Source organism: Urocitellus parryii, chromosome 9 (genome assembly GCF_045843805.1).
Source record: "Urocitellus parryii isolate mUroPar1 chromosome 9, mUroPar1.hap1, whole genome shotgun sequence".
In the NCBI taxonomy this organism is placed as follows: domain Eukaryota; kingdom Metazoa; phylum Chordata; class Mammalia; order Rodentia; family Sciuridae; genus Urocitellus; species Urocitellus parryii.
In genome coordinates, this window is record NC_135539.1 from 52,739,546 (window position 1) to 52,761,116 (window position 21,571).

Sequence of the window (21,571 nt, forward strand, 5' to 3'; positions counted from 1 at the left end):
AGGAAGCAACTGGCTACAAAAGTTGCTTTAGGATTGTACCCATTATTGTAGGGTGAAGAAAACTCACTGTTAGAGGCCAGGCACTATCAGAAGCCCACTGTACTGATTCAAAAACTTCCCACTTCCTATGACTGGTAAGAGAAATTGTTCAGGACTTCAAAAGAGATCTGGGGCTTTGCAGGAGGCAAGTGAGGCCTATCTGGTTAGCCTTTATACAAAGATATCAACTTGTGTGCTAGTCATGTCAAACGTGTAACAATTATGCCAAAAGACATCCAGCTAGCATGTGGCATACATGGAAAACGTGCTTAAAAATCCACTTAAGATGAGAAGCATTTCATTATCAAAATGACCAAATATTTTCTCTTCTCCCTGCTGTAGGTAGTTATGAATGTAAGACTTTTCACCCCGTGGAGTCAAAAAGTACCCCAAAATATGCCTAAGAGTGGAAAACTAAGGGACAGAAATCAAGTATTGCAAGTTTTCTCATTTTCATTCATGTATGGATTTTTAATATAAATGCAGGGATGTAAAGCTTTAATGCAATTCAAAATGTTTCAATGAACACATGTTAGCAGTTCAATATTATAACAATTATAAATAACCCTAACAGACTTTGCTGAACAATGCCAGCATCTGGGTGTTTTAAAACAAGTAATTTCTTATTGATGGTCAAAAACAGATGTTAGTTAAAAACAAAACAAAAAAAGTTTTGTTAAATTCTATACTTTAAATATGTCAAGTTTTTGTATGTCAGTTATATCCCATTAAAGCTATTTTTTATAAAACCCATCAAATTAAAAAAATGCTAGCTTTCCAAATCAATTATAATTTCACAAGAGTTTAAGTTGAAATACTGGTAATAAAGTTAACCCTATCACATAATGTGTGTGTGTGTATGTGTGTGTGCACGCGCACATGTGCATATACCTTAATTTATACAATTTACTACTATTATTATAAGAATCCTGAAAAAGGAAAAAAACTTTAATTTTACAGTTAACAAACAGTAATTGGACTCAGGAGTATAGCTTAGAGGTAAAGCACGTGCCTAGCACACACAAGGCTATAGTTTCACTCCCAGAGACAGCAACAACAAAAAGATAATAATGCTAATTTAACAAAGGTAACCACACAAATTAAATTATAGAATAAATTCAGATCAAAGTAATAATGTAGCTCTCATGTGACATACACTTCAATATCATGCAATACACACTGCCTATTAAGAAACAATCTTTAAGAAAAAAAGTTGGTTTCTTTGCAGTCAACATTTTATTTAACACATATTGGCACCTGTTATAGTTCTGTGGATAATGACAATACATATTTAGGTCAGCAGAAAGTAAATGTTAACTATTTCAAGAATTAGGAAATACTTACTTATGCTCAGCACAGACGCCAAGGCAGGTCTGACATGTTTCGCAAGTTTGTCCTTGAAACTTTGGATCTGTACATTTACAGACACCACACTCACAGATGCCCCGGCCATTGCAGATCTGTCCATTTACAGCCATACATGGCGTAGTATCCAAAGAACAGTCACACGCACTGCCAGTGTAGTTGGGGTAGCATTCACACACACGACACCTGCAAACACCATTGCCTGCAATTAAAAATATCATTTCTCAAAATAGTGGTAAAAATATAAAACCACAGCAATTATTTAAAAATAAGCAGAGAACAAAGTGTATCTAAGTGATGGACTGACCCTGAATGCCACCCTTTTCTAGTTACTGAACATGTAAAGTCCTAAGATGTTTTATCATGTTAGAGGGGTCATATTTTAAAACTATTTCAGGTGCTTTTCTCACCTCCACAAATTAAGCCATTGGATCTATCACAGTTGAAATTATCACACTCGCAGAATTTGCCAGAATAAATTTCATTTGTATTATCCCTCTTCCTACAAACACACTGTCCACAGACGCACTCTCCATTGTTACTACAGATTTCTGAACTGTTTTCTTTCCTGCAGTATGCATCCATGTCCTCACTGTTAACTTCATCTGTACTACATTCACAATGTCTACCAACACGTCCCTCGTTGCACCTGAAGAAGAGTTCAAAATTGTAATCAGATAGAATAAAAATAACTTAAAATAACAATTCATGAGAGAGAAAACAAAACTATGAACAAGCCTTTCAAACTACCAATGTATCAGGTGGGAATACATTATGCAAAGAATTTTCAAGGTAAACTTTTTGGTTAAATGAGATTTTATTAAAAATAGATCTTCATGACTCAAACAGGAGATGTACAACATGAAAATAAAACTATAACATTCACTCTGTTACTTAGAACAGGCAATTAATTGATGGTAAGCCATGCACAGTGGTGCACATCTATAATCCCAGCAACTTAGAGGGCTTAGGCAAGAAGATCACAAATTTGAGGCCAGTTTGGGCAACTTAGCAAGACCCTATCTTAAAATTAAAAATAAAAAGGGGTGGGATCTATTTTAATAGTGGAGCACGTTTGGGTTCAATCCCCAGTACTGAAGAAAAAAAAGAAAATTGATGGTGAATTATAACCATGTATTTTCCTCATGACCAATAACTCTTCTAAGCATAGTCATCTAAGGCTGACATTTAAATCAAAATATCTTATTCTTCTGTTCTTTTAAGGAGAAAAGTATTCTCAGTACATTCAGCTTTATATTTTAATTTAAAAAGGTAACCACATTATGAAAATATGTATATATTTTAAGCTGGTAGATTCTAAATTCTAAAAATATCATTTTCTGGGTAAACATCCTTCAATGCCCCCTAATCTTCCTTCTTAGGTAAAAATCATCATTATCAGTTTGGTATGTTTTTCTAAAACATATTTTACTTAGGCTCTTTTTGCTCTAGAAAAGTGCAAATGTTATCATAAGAGAAAAATCCAGATACTACCTTAACAGTGTATTGGGTAAACTTTTTGCAGAGCTATGAAAGCATTCATTTTAGCACTTCGATTTAGTAGTAACTTATGAGTACTCTTCAAAAACCAGCACAAAAGGCCATCAAAATGATCCTTTAGTTTTGAACAGTGGTTGGAACAAATAATTCATTTGTTCCAAACAGAGATTTTCTATGGAATCCCAAATACAGCCCGCCTATAACTTTCTAAATTCATATAACTTTCACTCAACAACTCCCAGCTTACCTACAAGCTCCACACTCAAATGTTCCATTTCCTTCATGACACTTTGGACTTTTAGGGATACCTTCATTTTGGCATTCACATTCACAGATGAACTCAAGAATAATCTCTACTTCCTCAGTGAAGCCCAGAGGCTTAATTTTAATGGTTTCAGATTTCTTAGTTGGACATTTATTTGCAGTTATGCTAATTTCAAATTGAACCTTGAAGAAAGAAAAACTAGATTGAGTTAGCAAATTAGCAATGAATATAAAGTATTTCAATAAATCACTGATTTAATTTTTCTCAAATTAGAAACTAAATTTGCTTTTCTATAAACAAGTAATTTTTTTCTTTTATATAGAAAACATTTTTAGAAAATACCTCATCTCCGAAGGGAAATTGCATGGAAATGGAAGGAGACCCTCAGGGTTATACAAAATTACATACAAGAGGAAGTGAGGGGAAAGGGAAAAACAGTACAAGGGGGAGGAATGAATTACAGTAGTGGGGGTAGAGAGAGAAGAGAAGAGGGGAGGGGAGGGGAGGGGAGGGGGGATAGTAGAGGATAGGAAAGGCAGCAGAATACAACAGACATGAGTATATCAATATGTAAAGCAATGAAGTGTAACTGATGTGATTCTGCAAGCTGTATACGGGGTAAAATGGGAGTTCATAACCTGCTTGAATCAAAATGTGAAATATGATATATCAAGAACTATGTAATGTTTTGAACAACCAACAATAAAAAAAAAAGAAAAAAAAAAAGAAAATACCTCATCTCCAATGGAAATATTGGAACATTTTCGCCCATTTTCCCCAGTTCCATTCACCCCATTCTTGCAGTAGGATTTGTAATTTATTGTTACTCCTTCTGGCAACTTGCTGTTTTCCAAAATGACTTCTGAGGAAAGGGACTAAAAGAAAAATGAATTATAAATAGGGAAGTCAAATAAAATGCTAGCTGAATGCATATAAGATGAATTGTTAAAAAGAAAAAAAAAATCTTTTTTTTTTTTTTGGTATTGGGGATTGAACCCAGGGGTACTTAACCACTAAGCCACATTCTCTAGCCTCTTCTTGTATTTTATTTAGAGACAGGTCTCACTGAGTTGCTTTAGGTCCTCACTAAGTAGCTGAGGCTGACTTTGGACTGACAATCCTCTTCCCTCAATCTCCTGATTACAGATGCATGCCCAGCTAAAAATGTCATTTCAGTAAAATATTTTGAAACCAAATCCAAATGACTAGAAAACACAGAACCTAGAGAAACAGGTTCTAATTAATAAAGGGTCCAATCTTCAAACTAATATACACAATTGAAAAGGGCATTTCTTTTAATTTTTCAGTTAAAATATTAATGATCACAAAGCACAGTGGCAGAGTGCTTGCCTAGCATGTGTGAGGTCCTGAGGTCCTGAGGTGAATTCAAGTCAATCTTTATTTAAAATATCAGCTCTCAGAGCAAATTAAAGAGGTTGCAGTGGCAAGCTACCTCCTGCTCATATCACTACTAGACTAGGAACTAGGAAAATGTTCTGTTTAGACAGAGAGAGACCAACTATGGGGAAGACATAGAATGACTGGAATCTTGAAAATCTGCAAAAACCTTCTCAGATAGTTCTTTCCAAAACATTTGGGAATACCCATTGCACAATGTAAAAAATATCTAAAATTCAACCTACCAAAGGGTTATGGAGGAATATATGAAAGTGAATGCAATGCACAATATCACAAAGTATTACAAAAGCCTTCAGATTATTTTAAATGATTATTAACAAATGCTCAGTAGTGAACTAAGATCTAAAAGGGAAAAACAATTTGTCTTTAGAATCAACTCCCATGTGAGGCAAGAACAATCCTATAAATCTTTTTAAGCAAGTCACATATATATTTACCTTTTTATGTATTTTATGTCATGTGTGCATATATATATATATATATATATATATATATATAGCTGTATATATAAATGGGTGAGGATATAGTTTTTTATTTTTTAAAAAATAAAAAACTATATCCTCTGAATATATGAGACAAGAGGAAAAATGGTAATAAAATTTTCCAGCATAGTTCATCAAAATAGATGAATCTATAAAGGATACTTTGGGGAAGAAAAAGATTAGGGGCAACCTGTAAATTTAAATGTGAGTTATACTTGCTTGCTAACACATACATCTACTGCTTAATGACATACAAACAGATATTCAAAAATTTCCCCACAAGCCTTTATCATATTTTTTCTTGACTTAAGCCATGTTCTGATAATATAAAAATTTTCTTTTAGATATAGAATTTAAGTTTTTTTGTTGACTTCCTGGCTTGCTAAATTGTTCATAAAGGAAGTTTTACTTTCTTTGAGCCAAGTATTCTCAGTAGGGTTTTGTTCAAATTTAATCTACTTAATGTACTCACATTGTAAGCATCAATGATCAACTGTATCACATTGCTAGAATTTGCAGACAATGTCCCGACTGCTGACTTAGGGATCAAATTTTTCAGTTCCTGAAATTAAGAAATAAAACAGGTAAAATACAAATATTATTCGTTTAAACAATTAGAGTCCATTGAGCAAGTAACAGTTATCTTTGAATATCAGTTCCCTATAAGAATGGAGTCCTAATTAGAATGTTATATTTCACCTATGTAAAATATGTCAAAATACACTCTACTGTCATATGTATCAAAAAAAATTAAATAAAGAAATATTAGTTCCCTACAAATGTCGTAAACAATTTTAGGAATCAAACTTGAGAAAAATACAATTGTTTCATAATATGTAATTAAAAATTAATATAAATCTCTGTAAAATTAGTCCAACTATCAGTGGACTAGTCCACACATTTCAATTCAAATATAATTTTGCCTCTAAAGATTAAACAAATGAAACAGAAAAAAAGTCTAGAACTTTTTTCTATCTCACACATATATTTACCTTGTAAACAGGCTGAAATTCTTCAGTCACTGCAAAAATCGTCTGAATATTATTTTCACTGAGTTTCTGGACAAGGTGAGCAATAGAGGGATAATCCTAGGAAATTAATAACAAAATTTAATATTCCAATATGTTCCAATTTTTTAATACTTTTTAAAAATAAATTTGCATATATAACTGCTTACACAAAAGTACTTTCAAATAAGAGTATCAAATGCATATAATTGCTAAAGTGGGTTATATGTAAATGTGGGTTTCTAATCTTCATTCTACTTTTGTTTATATAAGAATTTTCATATTAGGGCTGGGGTTGTGGCTCAGTGGTAGAGCATTCGCCTAGTGTTTGGAGGCACTGGATTCAATCTTCAGCACCACATAAAAAAATTAACAAAATAAAGATATTGTGTTCATCTACAACTAAAATTTTTTTTAATTTTCATATTAAAATGTCTAAATAGTAAGATAATCTATGTTAATTAACTATAAGGACAATTAAATAAAAGGTTCTATCATCTATCACTTAAGACCAAGAATCACCAACATTTAAATTTCTTTTGAATCTTGAGTCCATTCACCCATCTTTATTTTCAATAAAGACAATTTGCCTGTTTTTAAAAATCATATAAAGGAAGAAAATGAAAGCAAAGCTAGCTGGGCTAGTGATACACGCCTGTAATCCCAGCTACTCGGCAAGCTGAGGCAGGGGGATCAATTGCAAGTTTAATGTCAGGCTAGGCAACTTAGCAAGATCCTGTTGTCTCAACATAAAATATAAAAAGGGATGGGAATGTAGCTCAGTGATAAAGTGATAAATTATTTTGAAACAATATCAATTTTGCTACCATAAGTTGTTGGCAAGTGAGAGGAGACAGCTATGGATTAAGGCAAAGAGTCCAAGTAGTCTCTATGTCTCCTTTTACCCAATGAGGTCCTTGCCTACGTGCAAGGAAGTAGTAACACAGCATTACATCTTCATAAACACTACCTTTCCTGGACACCAGGGTAGGACCCATACTTACCTAAAAAACACTATTCCAAAGGCTGAAAAACCCACAAGCCAGTCACCCTCAATACTGAACACTATAAATACTAAAACTCAACATAAATTCATTCACCATGTAAAAACTTGAGCACTTACATAATAATGGCTCATTGTGTACACATTATTTTCTAGGTGACACTGTCCATCATTTGGTAAAACAATGCCACCAAGTTTCCCATCTCCAGCAAAGTGAAATCCAGCATCCGTGGAAAATACCAGTAGCCGTGTAACATTCCTCCAGCCAATTGATGACTTAAACAAATGAAAATAAAAGGATTTCAATTTTAAAACACTACTCACAATAATTTGACATAAATCTTTATTTGACGCAGACTACCACTGTACTTTTAACCTAATTCTGTATCTTTCTCTTTCAACAATGGTAATAATCTTGTTGATAAACGCAGAGAGACCACTGAATGATGGTTATCCACTCCACAGCTATTTCTTGCTAGATTTTTTAAAATGAGCTGAGGTATATGGACATCTACCAGGGATTACTGAACAGCAGCATGCATAGTGTGCCTGCCTTTTAATAGGAGCTTGATGAATATTTACTTAGTAATAAGTGTTCCAGCCTACACCTTCCTTTATGCTACTGCTGTGTCTTGTTCCCATCCATCTCCATCCACTCTTGCCCCATCTTGAGTACCATATACTTCTTAATCAGCCCTCTTGAGGCCTTCCTTTTTTATTAGAGAAAAAGTTATCCAATTGCTGTTTAATTCTACTCATCTTAACTCACAGATCAATACTATTTATTTGCTCATTTATTTTATTATTGTACCTAGTCAACAAAGAATTTAAAGTAGCAGTAAAGTAATAGTCTATTTCATAATTGTGTCTAAATTTAAATTAACCCAATACAACTGTTTATAACCTTCAAGTCTAAACTCCTTGTCAAAAGGAGTTAAGTTTATTACTGTTAACAATCTTTTTAAAAGTAGAATGTTGTCTTTTTCACCTCTAGAGAAGTAGAGCATGACAAACACAGAAAGATAGCCATCATGACCATGAATGCTATAATTGTTTTGATCCCTCTGGTTAAGAGGTGGATAAAGGCAGCCCAGAGAATATTGTTCCTACAACAATTGAAATAAATAGCCAGAATGAAAAGAGGTAGCAGGCCAGATACTACCTGGAAACTACTTTCTTCAGCTTTAAAAGCTTGAAACCAATCTTAAGTTATAAACACTCTAGTGAGAAGTCAAAATTACCAAGACAGTAGTTAATATTTGCTGAGTGCATACTGGTACATTAAATGGATTACTGCACTAGAATTTCATAGCCCCATGAGTACACTATTATTATCCTTTCAACAGAAAACAGCTATGTGCAGTGGTATGCTGCTGTAATCCCAGAGATTCAGGAGGCTGAGGCAGGAGGATTGCAAGTTTGAAGATAGCCTGGGCTACCTTAGCAAGAACCTGTCTCAAAATAAAAATTTTAAAAAGAGCTGGGGATATAGCTCAGTGCTACAGTGCCTACCTACCATGTACAAGTTCAATCCCCAGTCCTGAAAAGAAAAAGGGGGGAAGGGAGAAAGAGAAAGAAGGAAACAATCCTAGAGAGGCTAAGTAAATTGCCTAGGATGGAGAGGATAGGAAAATTCTTAACTCCTGCACTAATTACCATATTGTTTCACTTATTATCTTGAATATCCATTAGCACCTTAGCAAGGGAGAAAAAATGCGACAATAGTAGGTCCTCCAGACAAACTTGTATTTACAATATTTTCTACTTTCAGCCTCAACTCCATCATTAAAAGTTTACTGCAGGGACTGGGGTTGTGGTTCAGTGGTAGAGTACTTGCTCAGCACCACATAAAAATAAATAAATAAAACAAAGATATTGTGTCCAACTACAGTGAAAAAATACATATTAAAAAAAAAGTTTACTGCAAAATACTAGGCTGGTACATGGGTCACAAAATGCTAACCACTGGCCAATCAGAGATGAAGTTGCTACTACTTATAACCTTGCCACTAAAACCATAAATGTAGCTTATAATCTAAAGCTTTAAAAGTTCTTTCCTTTTGAATTACCAAGATACAGAAGAAATATTTGTCTTTCAAAGACAATGAGTGGAAGACAATTGACCAGAGAAAATGATATGAAATGCTATTCCCTCTGAGCATGTTCAGGATTTTTGGTGAAGCCTCAGATAACATTAATTCCATCTCCAGTAGAAAGTCTGAAAGTCAAGACAACTGAGCCTCTTCCAAAAATGCAGAATTTCAATTAATGGTCAGAATCCTAGCTTTTAAAACTCTGTATGCCTGTTTTTAAATAGAGACATAATGATTAAACATGATTTCCCTCCACCTGCAGTTAGAGGCAATTTAAGAGATTACTGCCTGTACTTCTCTGGAGTAATTTAATGACATGGTAATTAAGGTAATTTTTGATGTCACACTAAAATGCACACAAATAATACAAATGATATCCCCTTGTAGAAAATAAATGCACTTACTCCACAAACTGCAACTTGCATGATTGCATCAAAACCACCTTCTGGAGAATCCAAATTTCCAGATATACGTTGTTTACCCACAAGTTCATTAAATATTTCCCCTTTATCAGTAAGACTGAGTACATTTTTGTAGCTAAATGGACTGGTACAGTTCTGTTCACTTGTGCAAGGGTTCCTGAGCTTCGCTGGTGTTGTACTAATGTAAGGCATCACAGTTTTCTCCACAAATGAGCCAAATCCTGGGAGAAAAAAAAATGCACATGTACATAGATTGATGCAGAGATACAGATAAGCTTGTATTTCTTTCTAAAAGTCAAATATGTTATCACAGGGCTGGGGATATGGCTCAAGTGGTAGCGCACTCGCCTGGCATGCGTGCGGCCCGGGTCCAATCCCCAGCACCACATACACACAAAGATGTTGTGTCCGCCAAATACTAAAAAATAAATATTAAAATTCTCTCTCTCTCTCTCTCTCTCTCCCTCTCTCTTAAAAAAAATAAATTAAAAAAAAACAAATATGTTATCACATATAAGTTTCTATGAAATGAATATATGTGAGCCCCACCCCCCAAATTCACATGTTGAAAACCTAATCCCCAATGTAATTAATATTAGAAAATAAAGCCTTTGGGAGGTGATTAAATTATGAAGGTAGAGCCTGCATGACTGGGATTAGTCTCATAAAAAGTGACCCCAGAGGGGCTGGGGTTGTGGCTCAACAGTAGAGCACTCGCCTAGCACATGCAATGCCCTGGGTTTGATCCTCAGCACCACATAAAAATAAATAAATAAAATTAAGGTATTGTGTTCAACCATAACTAAAAAATAAATATTTAAAAACAAAAAAGAGTCCCCAGAGAGAGGATACAGCTAGAAGGACCATCTGTGAACCAAATGGTAGATCCTCGCCGGACACAGAATCTGATTTGATGTTGAATTCTCACTCTGTAACTGTGAGAAAAAAAGTTCTGTTGTTTATAAGCTACTCGGTTTACAGCATTTTGTTACAGCAGCCCAAAGAGACTAAGATATAAGTCTACCCACTTTGAAAGTAACTCAGATTCATTTTCTTAGTGTACCAGCTCTCAGTAACAGCATGATGATGGAAGAATATTCTAGATTTTGGACCACATCACAAAAGACTAACTTGATAAAAGCTTCCCATCTCCATGGTCAATTATTTTTACTGAATGAAAGCATATTTTAACCAAGCGCTATTTTTTTTAATGTTTCCACAGAGTTAATTTTTGAAAGGCATTTTTAGCCTCAAGAAGATAGTCAAGTCTTTCTAATGTTCTGTTTCTAAACTTCTGCTAGATGAGTGGTGAAAAGTGGCAGGAAGAAAGAGGTTCACTTGGGGATACACTGAGATCACTATAATATGAAATCTAGGTATAAAATTAAATTAAGACATGATATACAAGCAAGTGTGCTCACACTAGTTAATAATGAAATAGAATCTGGGGTACTCAACACATGTCTATAAAATAAATCAACAGATGAATGGCTAAATTCCTATGAAAACAAGCATAGATTTCATTACCTATAAGGAATAATCTGTGTCAAATTACATAGTATCAAAAAATAACAGAGGAATGAGAAAGCAGAAAGAGCATTAGATGTATGTCAAGAATATCAGTTTCCTCTCAGAAAGAAAAAGCTACAAACTGGCAAATTTATCTCACAAGAATGTTATCAAGAATAAAGGAGGAAAACCGGCTGGGGTGGTGGCACACGCCTGTTATCCCAGCGGCTCAGGAGGCTGAGGCAGGAAGATGGAAAGTTCAAAGCCAGCCTCAGCAAAAAGCCAGGCACTAAGCAATTCAGAGAGACCTCGTCTTTAAATAAACAGAGTTGGGATGTGGCTCAGCGGTCAAGTGCCCCTAAGTTCAATCCCCAGTACCATCACCCCTGCCCAGAAAAAAAAAAAAAGAATAAAAGAGGAAACAAAAAGACTTTGACAAGTGTCAAGACATATATATATGAAAATTATTAATTTTCCCAATAGTCCTACCAATTCGGAAGTCTGAGGTAATCCTCCTCATTTCATTCATCAGATCTGTTCCAAGACTTTTTACATTCTCCAAATCATCTTTCATTGAATAAGAGAGGTCCATAAGGTAATAAAGATCAATGGGATAGTCTTCAGCTCTCTTGAATTTTAATGTAAACATCTGTGGCTCTCCTGATTAAAAAGAGATTAGAAAATGAAATTAGCTCACCAATAATCCAAAGTAAATAAGCTGGGTGCAGTGGTACACACTTGTAATCCCAGTGGCTGGGAGACTGAAGTAGGAGAATCACAAGTTCAAAGCCAACTTCAGCAATTTAGCAACACCCTGAGAAACTTAGTATGATCCCGTCTCAAAATAAAAAATAAAAAAAGGGCTGGGAATGTGACTCAGTGATTAAGAGCCCCTGGGTCCCTGGGTTAAATCCTTGGTACCAAAAAAGCAAATGAAAAAAAAAAAACAAACAAATAAATCTGACTTACATGGTAAACATTATAAAATGAAATATATTAAGTATATACTTTTCACAAAACCTGAGAATTCTATAAGTAACTCAATGTGTACCGTACTAAATTTTGTTCAACAAATACTTAAAACACCAGATCTTAGAGAAACAAAAATGAAAAAGACAACATTCCCAAAAATTGACTGTCAGCAACACAATCAATCTTTCTATAGTTTGGATCTGGAATGTCCCCCAATGGTTCATGTGTTAGGTCTCTGGGGGCCGTACCCTTAAAGGGGTCAGTGGGATCCTGTTCCACCTTGCCACAGGCCCAGAGTAACAGGACCACTCAACCATGGACTGAAATCTCCAAATCTGAGAACCTAAATAAACCCTTTTTCCTTATAAGCTAATTATCCCCAGTAGTTGTTATAGTAATAAAAAAGCCAACTAACACAAGTTTTTAACTATGAGAGAAAAAACAAACAAAATAACATCTATTAGACCGGGGAGGACAAAGCAGGGTACAACTAACATTTAGAGACTGAAGCTGTGACAAATCTCTAATAGGATGCCACTATATGTTGAGTGAATAATATGATTTTTACTTCAGAAAATATGGCAAAAAAGAGTTTTTAAAAGAAATTATACAAAGATTCCAGCTAAGAAACTATAGAAAAATTCACGAGAAATGAAGCTCTGAACAATGAGGAAGGAGAAAAGGAGAGAAACACACGACATGATAAATGTATTCACTCAGAAAATATAGGGGCTGGAGACGTAGCTCAGAGATAACACACATGTCTAGCACTTGCCATACCGTGGGGGTTTGATCCTCAGCACCTAAAATACACTCATGCACACACACTCTCACTCAGACACTACAGGAGAAAAATAAAGGTTTGGATGAAAACTTATTGGTTTTATTATGTTGATTTTTCTGTATGAAATGGTATAGAGCTCAAGAGAAAATTCTGTGTTGTTTCAGCATATGAATGGTTTTAAAGCCATGGAGGAAAAACAAATTTTAAGAGAACTTCAGAAGAAAAAAATAAGACACAAAAAGAGACTAGAAAGCAATGGTGAGATAAGAACAACTAGGAGTTACATCACAAAAGCTAAAGAGCTAAGCATCCCAAGATGTTCAAAGCATCACTTAGTGCAGAAAGGCTTAAAAGTAATAACAATAAACAAATTAGATAAATATATAAATGAATGACTCTGACAAGGATCCCTGAAAGTTCAAGGTGATAATGGCACTTTACAGACCACATGTGGAAGTTAAGGCCTGACTGTACAGGTTGGAGAGCCAAAAGAAAAAGAGTCATGGGACAGGAATGTGTATCATTCTTTCTGAAAGGATAGAAATGAGAAAGGATATGAAGAATGCTTGCTGTTTCTTTGTTTTTAATTGTGGGATTGCAATGCTAAATAAATACAAAGGAAATTGTTAAAATTTTGATTTTATATTATGAAATTATAGCAGAGGATAGACATAATTATTTTTAAAATTCATTTAGTCTATTTAATATCTTCTGAATATCAAACAAAACTAGGTACTGACATTAGACATTTAATAATATTCAAAGTATACAGACACACGCACACACACACACACACACACTGCACATATATTTTTTAACATTGAAAAAAAAAAATCCTAAACTTAAGCTTATTCCACATCTTGGAGTGCCAGTTCACATGTGAAAAGGAGCCTTCCACAGAATTAAGAGGCTTGTATAAAGATGGTGTCAAAAACTCAAGTAGAAAGTTGAAGGTGTATCTCAGTGGTCTTGGGTTCCATTCTCAGCACTATAAAAACAAACAAACAAAATACCCAAGTAAAAAGGAAGAGAGTTAGATTCTATAGAGTTAGATTCTATACCTGATCGCAATTGCAAAACCAACTGCTGTGGCTGGATCTGAGTAATATCTTCTGGCTGGAGCTTCTCTGCTGTTCCTTTGCTCCGGTTTGTTACATTTTTATTTTTCTTTATAGTTTTGGAGCCTCTGGGATTTTCTATGTCATCTGGATGGCAACCCTTCTTTTTTAAGGCTTCTAAATCATCACATCGTGCAGAAGTAGGCATTCCTTCTTGTAAAAATGTCTAAAAGATACATAAAATACTAGTATAAATAAGCAAACCTTTTTACATAATATAATTGCAAACACACAAATTACAAAAAATAAATGACACCCAACACATTTCCTTTTGGGCTTTTATAACAAAAAGCTCCCTTTGTCCAAACCATAAGTCCTCTTGTTTAAAATAGTAAAATCAATTATAAGAAAATAATAAATTTCCCAGTTCTTATCTCAGTGTATTATTTTAAATAGTAAACTTCAAATTTAAATCAAATCAAACTACATTTCTTTCAGTGAAATCACTTATTCAGTATGATTGACAACTATTAATCATGTATAAATCCAAATATCAAACAGTAGTTACGTCCAGCACTCAAAGACTAAATTATCTAAGGAATAGTTTGGCTAGAATAATCCTCAACTACAAATAAACTATGGCCTTTATGAAATGGATGTTGATGATAATAGCAGCTACTACTTATTTAGAACCATCAAAGAAACACTACTAAAGGTCATCAATTCTAATTGAAGCTTCAGATAAAGGGGGCAAAATCCTCATTTTCCAGAGAAGAAAGCAAAGAGGTGCAGTTAAGTAAGCCTTGCCTAAGATAAACTCACAGCACTCTTTATTCCACTGTTTCCAAATTAATACCAGCTTACTATTTTAAAAAGGGTAACAGAAAAGAGCCATAAGAAATAGTTTGATATAAAACAAAAACCTCTCTTTGATATGGTCAAACCATCTGACATGCTTGACATCTGACCAGTTAAGCCTACAATGAGGCATTTGCAATTTGGGTCCAAATGCCTAGGTGAAGACATAATCAATAATCATTTGACTCTATTATTATTTATTCATTATTTGAATAAATTATATAACCTCAAAATAACCTCTCCTTACTTCCTGTTCTTACATACTCATTTATTTACTCAATGAAATTTGTAGGCTTTGTAGAAGGCATCATGTTAGGTAAGGTATAAAGATTTCTTTTTTTTTTTCTTTTTTAGTTTTCGGTGGACACAACATCTTTATTTTTTTTATGTGGTGCTGAGGATCAAACCCAGTGCCCCGCGCATGCCAGGTGAGCATGTTACCGCTTGAGCCATATCCCCGGCCCAGTATAGAGATTTCTAAGATTAATCTATTCCTCCCCACTGAAACAAGGGGAAAAAAAATCTACAATAGTCAAACTAAATAGCTAGGTTTTTTTCTGGAAAGTTACCCAATAGAAACATGTGCCACAAAGATGAGCTAGTAGCTGTCTAGTAGCCACACTAATAAAAAAGAAATGAGAAATTAATTTTAACACTTATTACATGTTTATATAAAATAATTATTTCAACACTGATTTTTTTATACTGTCTTCAAATCTGTACTTGAGACTTAGAGCAACTAATTTGTACCACCCACATCACAAGTGCTCAAGTGGCTACTGTACTTAACAACATGGTTCTAGACCATCACACATTATTCATTAAACTCTGACTTAAGTGAAAATTCATATCTAGTACTCCACTAGGACATAGCATTGGGCAGCACTCAATAATCAGAGAGTAAAGGACATGTGCAACTTTACTTACTGAATTTGTGCACCACCCACAATTTGGCCCAGCTTGTATACATTCTCCACATGATTTGGCATTTGCTTTCAAACATCTATTTTTATCTGTCCAAAAAAGGAAAGAAAGCCAATTTATATGAAGTTTCAGAGAGAAAAAAAAAAAAGAAAAATCAGATTATAATGACAAATGATGCAATTTATACGTATGTTAAATATGAAAACTCTAAGCTAATTACCAAACTAAAAGAGAACTACCCACAAGAGACTATGCATATTGGCAATGGAAGCCATATAAGAACATAGCTATGAACAAGGAATGCTGGCATATGCCTGTAACCCCAGCGGCTTGGGAAGGTGAAGCAGGAGGATTACAAATTCAAAGCCAGCCTTAGCAATTCAGTGAGGCTTTCAGCGATTTAGCGAGACCTGTCTCAAAATAAAAAGGGCTAACTATATGGCTCAGTGGTTGGTTAAGTATCACTGATCTCAATCCCTGGTACCAAAAAAAAAAAAACAAAAAAAACAAAGAACACATTTATCTCTTTCTTGTATTTTATACCAAAGACTAGGTACTATTAATCTAACTATACATTTATCATTTTTTTCAGAGGTATAATTTCAGAATCTATTAATTTGGATGGTCATAAACAACATGAGTTTTCTTACAAATGGGTAAAGTATTACTTCTTTTCATGTGATTCAGGATATCACACCCACACTCTCACAAATGTCTTAGTAATTTGCATTTTTAGTATGTTAAATAACTGAAAAATCCACACTTATCCAATCCAAAATCGCATGAATTTTTAGTCTCTGTGTTCAAAATAAGTCTTAAATATTTCTTATTCCACCTAAGAACTCACATGCCTTTCATGTGGCAAACACAAATAAGAACTGCATTCACTGTAACTTTTTTTATTATAAACCTAATATTCTATATAGAAAATGGGAAAACACATGAAAGCATAACAAAAATAATCATTCACAATGTGCTCACTGAGAGATAACCACATTTTTTGTATATTTCTTTGTAGTCTTTTTTACTATACAGATATATAAAGAAATAGCAAGCAAATAAGCACATACAAACATTATTTTAAAGCAACTGATAATATACATCATATATACAGTTTCATTACTGCTTTTTAAACATTATTCCTAGTGTTTTATTCATGTTGTTAGAAATACTTCAAAAATGTGGCTTTCAATGACAGTATAATATTTTATTATATGAATATAATCTAGGTAGTGTTGGGCAAAAGGAGACAGTTTCTAAGCACGTGTGTGCACAGCTCACAATAGCTTGCTCACACACACAAACACTCCAAATACACACACACACCCATATACACATGCACTTTGATGACCATTCTTACATATAAACCTCAGTACAGATCTTATAACAAGTGTCCAAAAAAAGGACTACCAAGTTGAAGAGTAAATCAACATCTCTGAAATCCTCAATACACACTAATTTTTGTACAGAAGTAACATACTAATTTCTATTCCACCATGCAATATATACATATTATTTTGCCACAATTCCAATTATACCAAGTACTTAAATATCAAAAACTTTAATTCATTTAACAGGTATACATTAGAATATTGACTCAATTATCAATTATTTAATGGATCACATTTGTTGTTTGTATTTACTGATCATTTCTTTTTGTAAATTTTCTGTTAGGTGTTTTTGCAAGTTTTTCTATTATCATGTTCATGATTTTTAGTGGCTTTCCATACATATTAAAGAAGCTAAGCCTTTGTTTAGTTTTTCATTTATGGTGTTCTAACATACAGATATTGGACTAATGATTTTTAATAACTCAAATTTATCAAGTTTCTTTTATAAAGGAGTTTTCCTTCACTTTTACATGTAGTAAGTCTTTCTGATTCTGAGAGCAAACAATTCTACTTTTTTTTCTATTCACTGTACTTTTTTGAGATTTGGAGACTAGATTTGGGTATCTACTATTCCAGATGTGGACACACCATGCTTCACAGGATTACATGTATCTTTAGCTTTAGTTTCACTGCTCTTCTACATGATGCCAACATATTGGAAAACTTTTTCATCCAAGGGTAAGAACATTTAGAAAGTTAACATTTTTAGGTAATAATGAGCAGTTCATAAGTCAGCATTCTACAGATTTACTTTATTTCTTTCTGAATATATTACATGCTTTTGCCTTCTCTCTGCTCACTCAAACACTTTATACTTTCAAATGATTTTTGTGTCATCTATCCTGCTCTTCTATCATTTCAGCATTTCACTAGTCAACCTGCCTATCAGGCAGCAGGTTAGAGTCAAGTCTGACCATGAAGGAACTGCAGGCCCTTGGAAGGACCTTGCTCTTCACTCATGATGAGATGTGACCACTGCAGGGCTTTTAGAAGGAGCAGCATGATCTGACTCAGGTTTTCCAAGGATCCAACTGATCAAAGAGTGGCATAAGATAAAAAGATAATTAGAAAACCTTTTTTTTTTTTTACCTGTTTGACCAAACACGCAGCAAACTGAACTGATCAGTCCAATCCAGAAAACCAGTTGTAAATTCATCTGAAATATAAAAATATGTGTAACGTTATATTAAGAAAATAATTTAAAAAATATATTAAAAATAACAGGTGCCACGCTCCTTATCTTTGGTTGAGGTTAATTTTATAAACAAAATACCTCTCAAATCATTCCTCTCTAATCCTCTCCACATCCCCATCGTTTCTCTCCACTAACTAGCTCTCACCTTTTACTTATACTACTCAAATAACTTGCACACCAGATCCCCATAATTCATTCTTCTCTAAATAAATGTTTTTTAAAATATTTATTTTTTAATTATAGGTGGACACAATATCTTTATTTTATTTTTATGTGGTGCTGAGGATCGAACTCAGTGCCTCACGCATGGTAGGCAAGTGCTCTACCTCTGAGCCACAACCCCAGCCCTAAATAAATGTTTTAATATTGAACTAGCAGTGCTCTAAAAAAAGAAGAAGAAGAATATCAAGTACTCCCCAACGCCAGAAAACTATGAAAAGTCTTTCTTTGTCCCATATAATTTCCATCTCCATGGTCTCCTGTGTCTCTCAGGAGCAAAAACATGCACATGCAGATGCCTCAGATACCTGACTACTATACATCAATTTCAGTGAACTTTTCAAAACCTGTTCTAGTCATCCCTCTACTTACAACTCTTCAATAGTCCTCATTTCTCCTCAGGTAAAAACCAATATCCTGTAAAGGCCCTAACTCAATTTTCAGTTTGTTTTATTGTTACTTTTTCTCTTTGTTAAGGAAAAAAAAAATGCATGGAATTAGTAAAATATTCAGTTTAATTCCCTACACTTTCTAGATCTACAAACTAGACTAAAAAAAAAAAAAGAAAAAGAAGAAGGATAGTAAAAAGACTCAGGAAAAGTCTTGAGTGTCTTTTAAAATTCCTACGGAAAAAAATCAGGTAACATTCTGTATATTAAATAGACTACCTCACCATCCAATCATTAGCTATATAACTATTTTCTCTGAATCAAAGTTTTCAGAGTTTCACAATCTATACCTTACCAGATGCTCAAAGATGGATACTGTTAAAGGTTCCTAAACCTTTCTACCCTTTAAATACTTACTAGACCAGCACCTAGTCTAATAGTTATGCATAAGTATCTGCCCTGCCACAAGAATATAAAAAAAAGCAAATGTATACCCTCTAAAAAAGTTTAGCTTTACTAGTTATCAACATTCACATACACACACACACACACACACACACACACACACACACATACAATATAAGGAGAATTAGTGAGGGGGAAAAGTCTTTTTTAATTTTTTTTAACCTCCCCAAAAACCTATTGCAGATAGCTGTAAGAAAGTGGTAGCTCTGTAAATTGGTGTAATTTTGAAGAAAAAATACAAAATGTGTAAAAAATGTGTCATAAAATGTGTAAAAATAAAAAAGCATAAAAAAATATTTCTCCCAACTTAGCAAATCAGCTACTGGAGAGTTCATCCTATGGTGAATAAATAATTTAAAATATGAAGAGAAATCACCAAAGAGATAAAAGATGACACACATGCATATGTTTTCAGTATAGTACTCTAGTACATTTATACTTGGCAAAATGGAAACATATAATAGGACAATGGTGAACTCTAATTGCATCAAATTTTTACACTATTTGACAATCATAAAAATAATAACATGCTGCAATATTAGAAGGTTTACAGGATATTGTGTGCAAAGTATGTACCAATATCAAAGGAACGAAAAATACCAATAACTAAACATATGAGAGTAACCAAAGAGATCTGGAATGACAAAGAATTATATGCATAATATAAAGGTAATGGGGACTTTGTTTTTCTAAACTCCTATAGTGTTTCCTTCTCTTCTTTTTGCTCTCTTATAAAAACAGATTAACTGTGTGAAATTTTTTTCTTAGTAAATTTCATTGGATAAGAAAAAGTTCATTGAATTCCACATTAACACTGAAGAGAAATTTTAAAGACCCTCACCTTCACGGGCCTACATTTCATGATGTTAGTCTGATAGCTCAGACAGAGGGCTCTAAGCTCTAGTCCAAGCACCCCTAGGATACTTGCACTCAATGTTGGCATCACAGAAACTGCAGATAAGAACAACTTGTGTAGTCACATACTTCACAAGTGGGTTCAGACCAGAAAGTTCTGTTATATCTTAAGTTGGCAGTTGTGCTTACATGCAACTACATCCAAGTGACTGACAAAACCTAAGCATTACAATTCACCTTTTAGGACCTGCCTAAAAAGCTTAATGTGTAGTAAATCCATACAGTCTATAATACTAAAGAATTCACATAATGTAATCAATTCCAAAGCCAAAATGAAAATAATTTGGAACATGAAGATTTCTGAGGAAATGCACCACTATGGTAAAGAATATATGGGCAGTTTCTATAAAAGTTGGAACAAATATTTGTCCCATATAAGGATGAATATATATTTATTCAGGCTACTTTAAAGACCACTGGAGATTTTGAGAAATCTTTCAAAATAATATATAATTCAGAGATAAAACTATTAAAAAACATAAAATGTTTCTTAATATTCTGAGGCTACATCCCTTTAGAATATTGCTTTATCTGCCATAGTTCCTTTCCTTCTAAGAACCTTGACAAGTCAAACAACAACTCACCACAACCCTGGCACTGCTGGAAGAACTCCAAGCCCAAAAGCAAGCAAAAATGTGGCTCAAGGCCCCAGTGGTTAAAAAAAAAAAAAAAAAGGAAAAAAAAAAACAGCTGAGAGAACAAGGATGATGGCTGCAAACAGCTTGAGGACCAATGTCAACTCTCCTGACTATTCAGCACACTAGAACAGAGAGGAGTTGACACTGGTTGTTGGTGTCTGTAAAAGGCAAGGTCAGGCTTTCAGGGAAATGAAGAAGCAGCAGAAGATGACAGTAATTAAGAATAAAGATCTATGAGGACAAAGAAGAGGATAGTGAATAAGAAAATGGCCAGGCTGCAGTGAGGCACACCTATAATCTTAGTGACTCAGGAGGTTGAAGCTGGAGGATCATCAAATTCGAGGTTGATCTCAGCAACTTAGCAAGGCTTAAGAAACTCAGTGAGATACTGTCTCAAAATAAAAAATTAAAAGGGCTGTGGCTATAGCTCAGTAGTAAAGTGCCCTTGATTCAATCCCCAGTACCCAACCCCTACATACACACAAGAAGAATATGTGCTATGAGGACAATTAGAAGAGCTTGTAATTAGAAGAGGCCACTGGGGAAGCAAGCAGTAGAACATTTTAGGTAAAGAGCCACAGCTTCCCCTTATCAATCCTAATGTAAAGAGCCACAGCCTCCCCTTATCAAGCCTAATAGTCTTTGGAAGGTACTGGGAA

General features: G+C 34.1%; 1 protein-coding gene across 2 annotated transcripts in view; it reads right to left on the reverse strand.

Moving 5' to 3' along the window:
* Nucleotides 1–21,571, reverse strand: part of Itgb1 (integrin subunit beta 1) — a 55,106-nt gene that overhangs the window by 11,835 nt on the left and 21,700 nt on the right. For both annotated transcript variants that reach the window (XM_026405169.2, XM_026405170.2), the window contains exons 2-13: nucleotides 18,181–18,247; nucleotides 15,704–15,789; nucleotides 13,922–14,144; nucleotides 11,594–11,764; nucleotides 9,578–9,816; nucleotides 7,201–7,356; nucleotides 6,063–6,158; nucleotides 5,543–5,632; nucleotides 3,904–4,044; nucleotides 3,152–3,351; nucleotides 1,815–2,053; nucleotides 1,384–1,606 (exon numbers count right to left, since the gene is read on the reverse strand). In XM_026405169.2, the coding sequence (XP_026260954.1) occupies nucleotides 1,384–1,606; nucleotides 1,815–2,053; nucleotides 3,152–3,351; nucleotides 3,904–4,044; nucleotides 5,543–5,632; nucleotides 6,063–6,158; nucleotides 7,201–7,356; nucleotides 9,578–9,816; nucleotides 11,594–11,764; nucleotides 13,922–14,144; nucleotides 15,704–15,789; nucleotides 18,181–18,247 (1,931 nt within the window). The remainder of the gene's footprint in view (nucleotides 1–1,383; nucleotides 1,607–1,814; nucleotides 2,054–3,151; nucleotides 3,352–3,903; nucleotides 4,045–5,542; nucleotides 5,633–6,062; nucleotides 6,159–7,200; nucleotides 7,357–9,577; nucleotides 9,817–11,593; nucleotides 11,765–13,921; nucleotides 14,145–15,703; nucleotides 15,790–18,180; nucleotides 18,248–21,571) is intronic.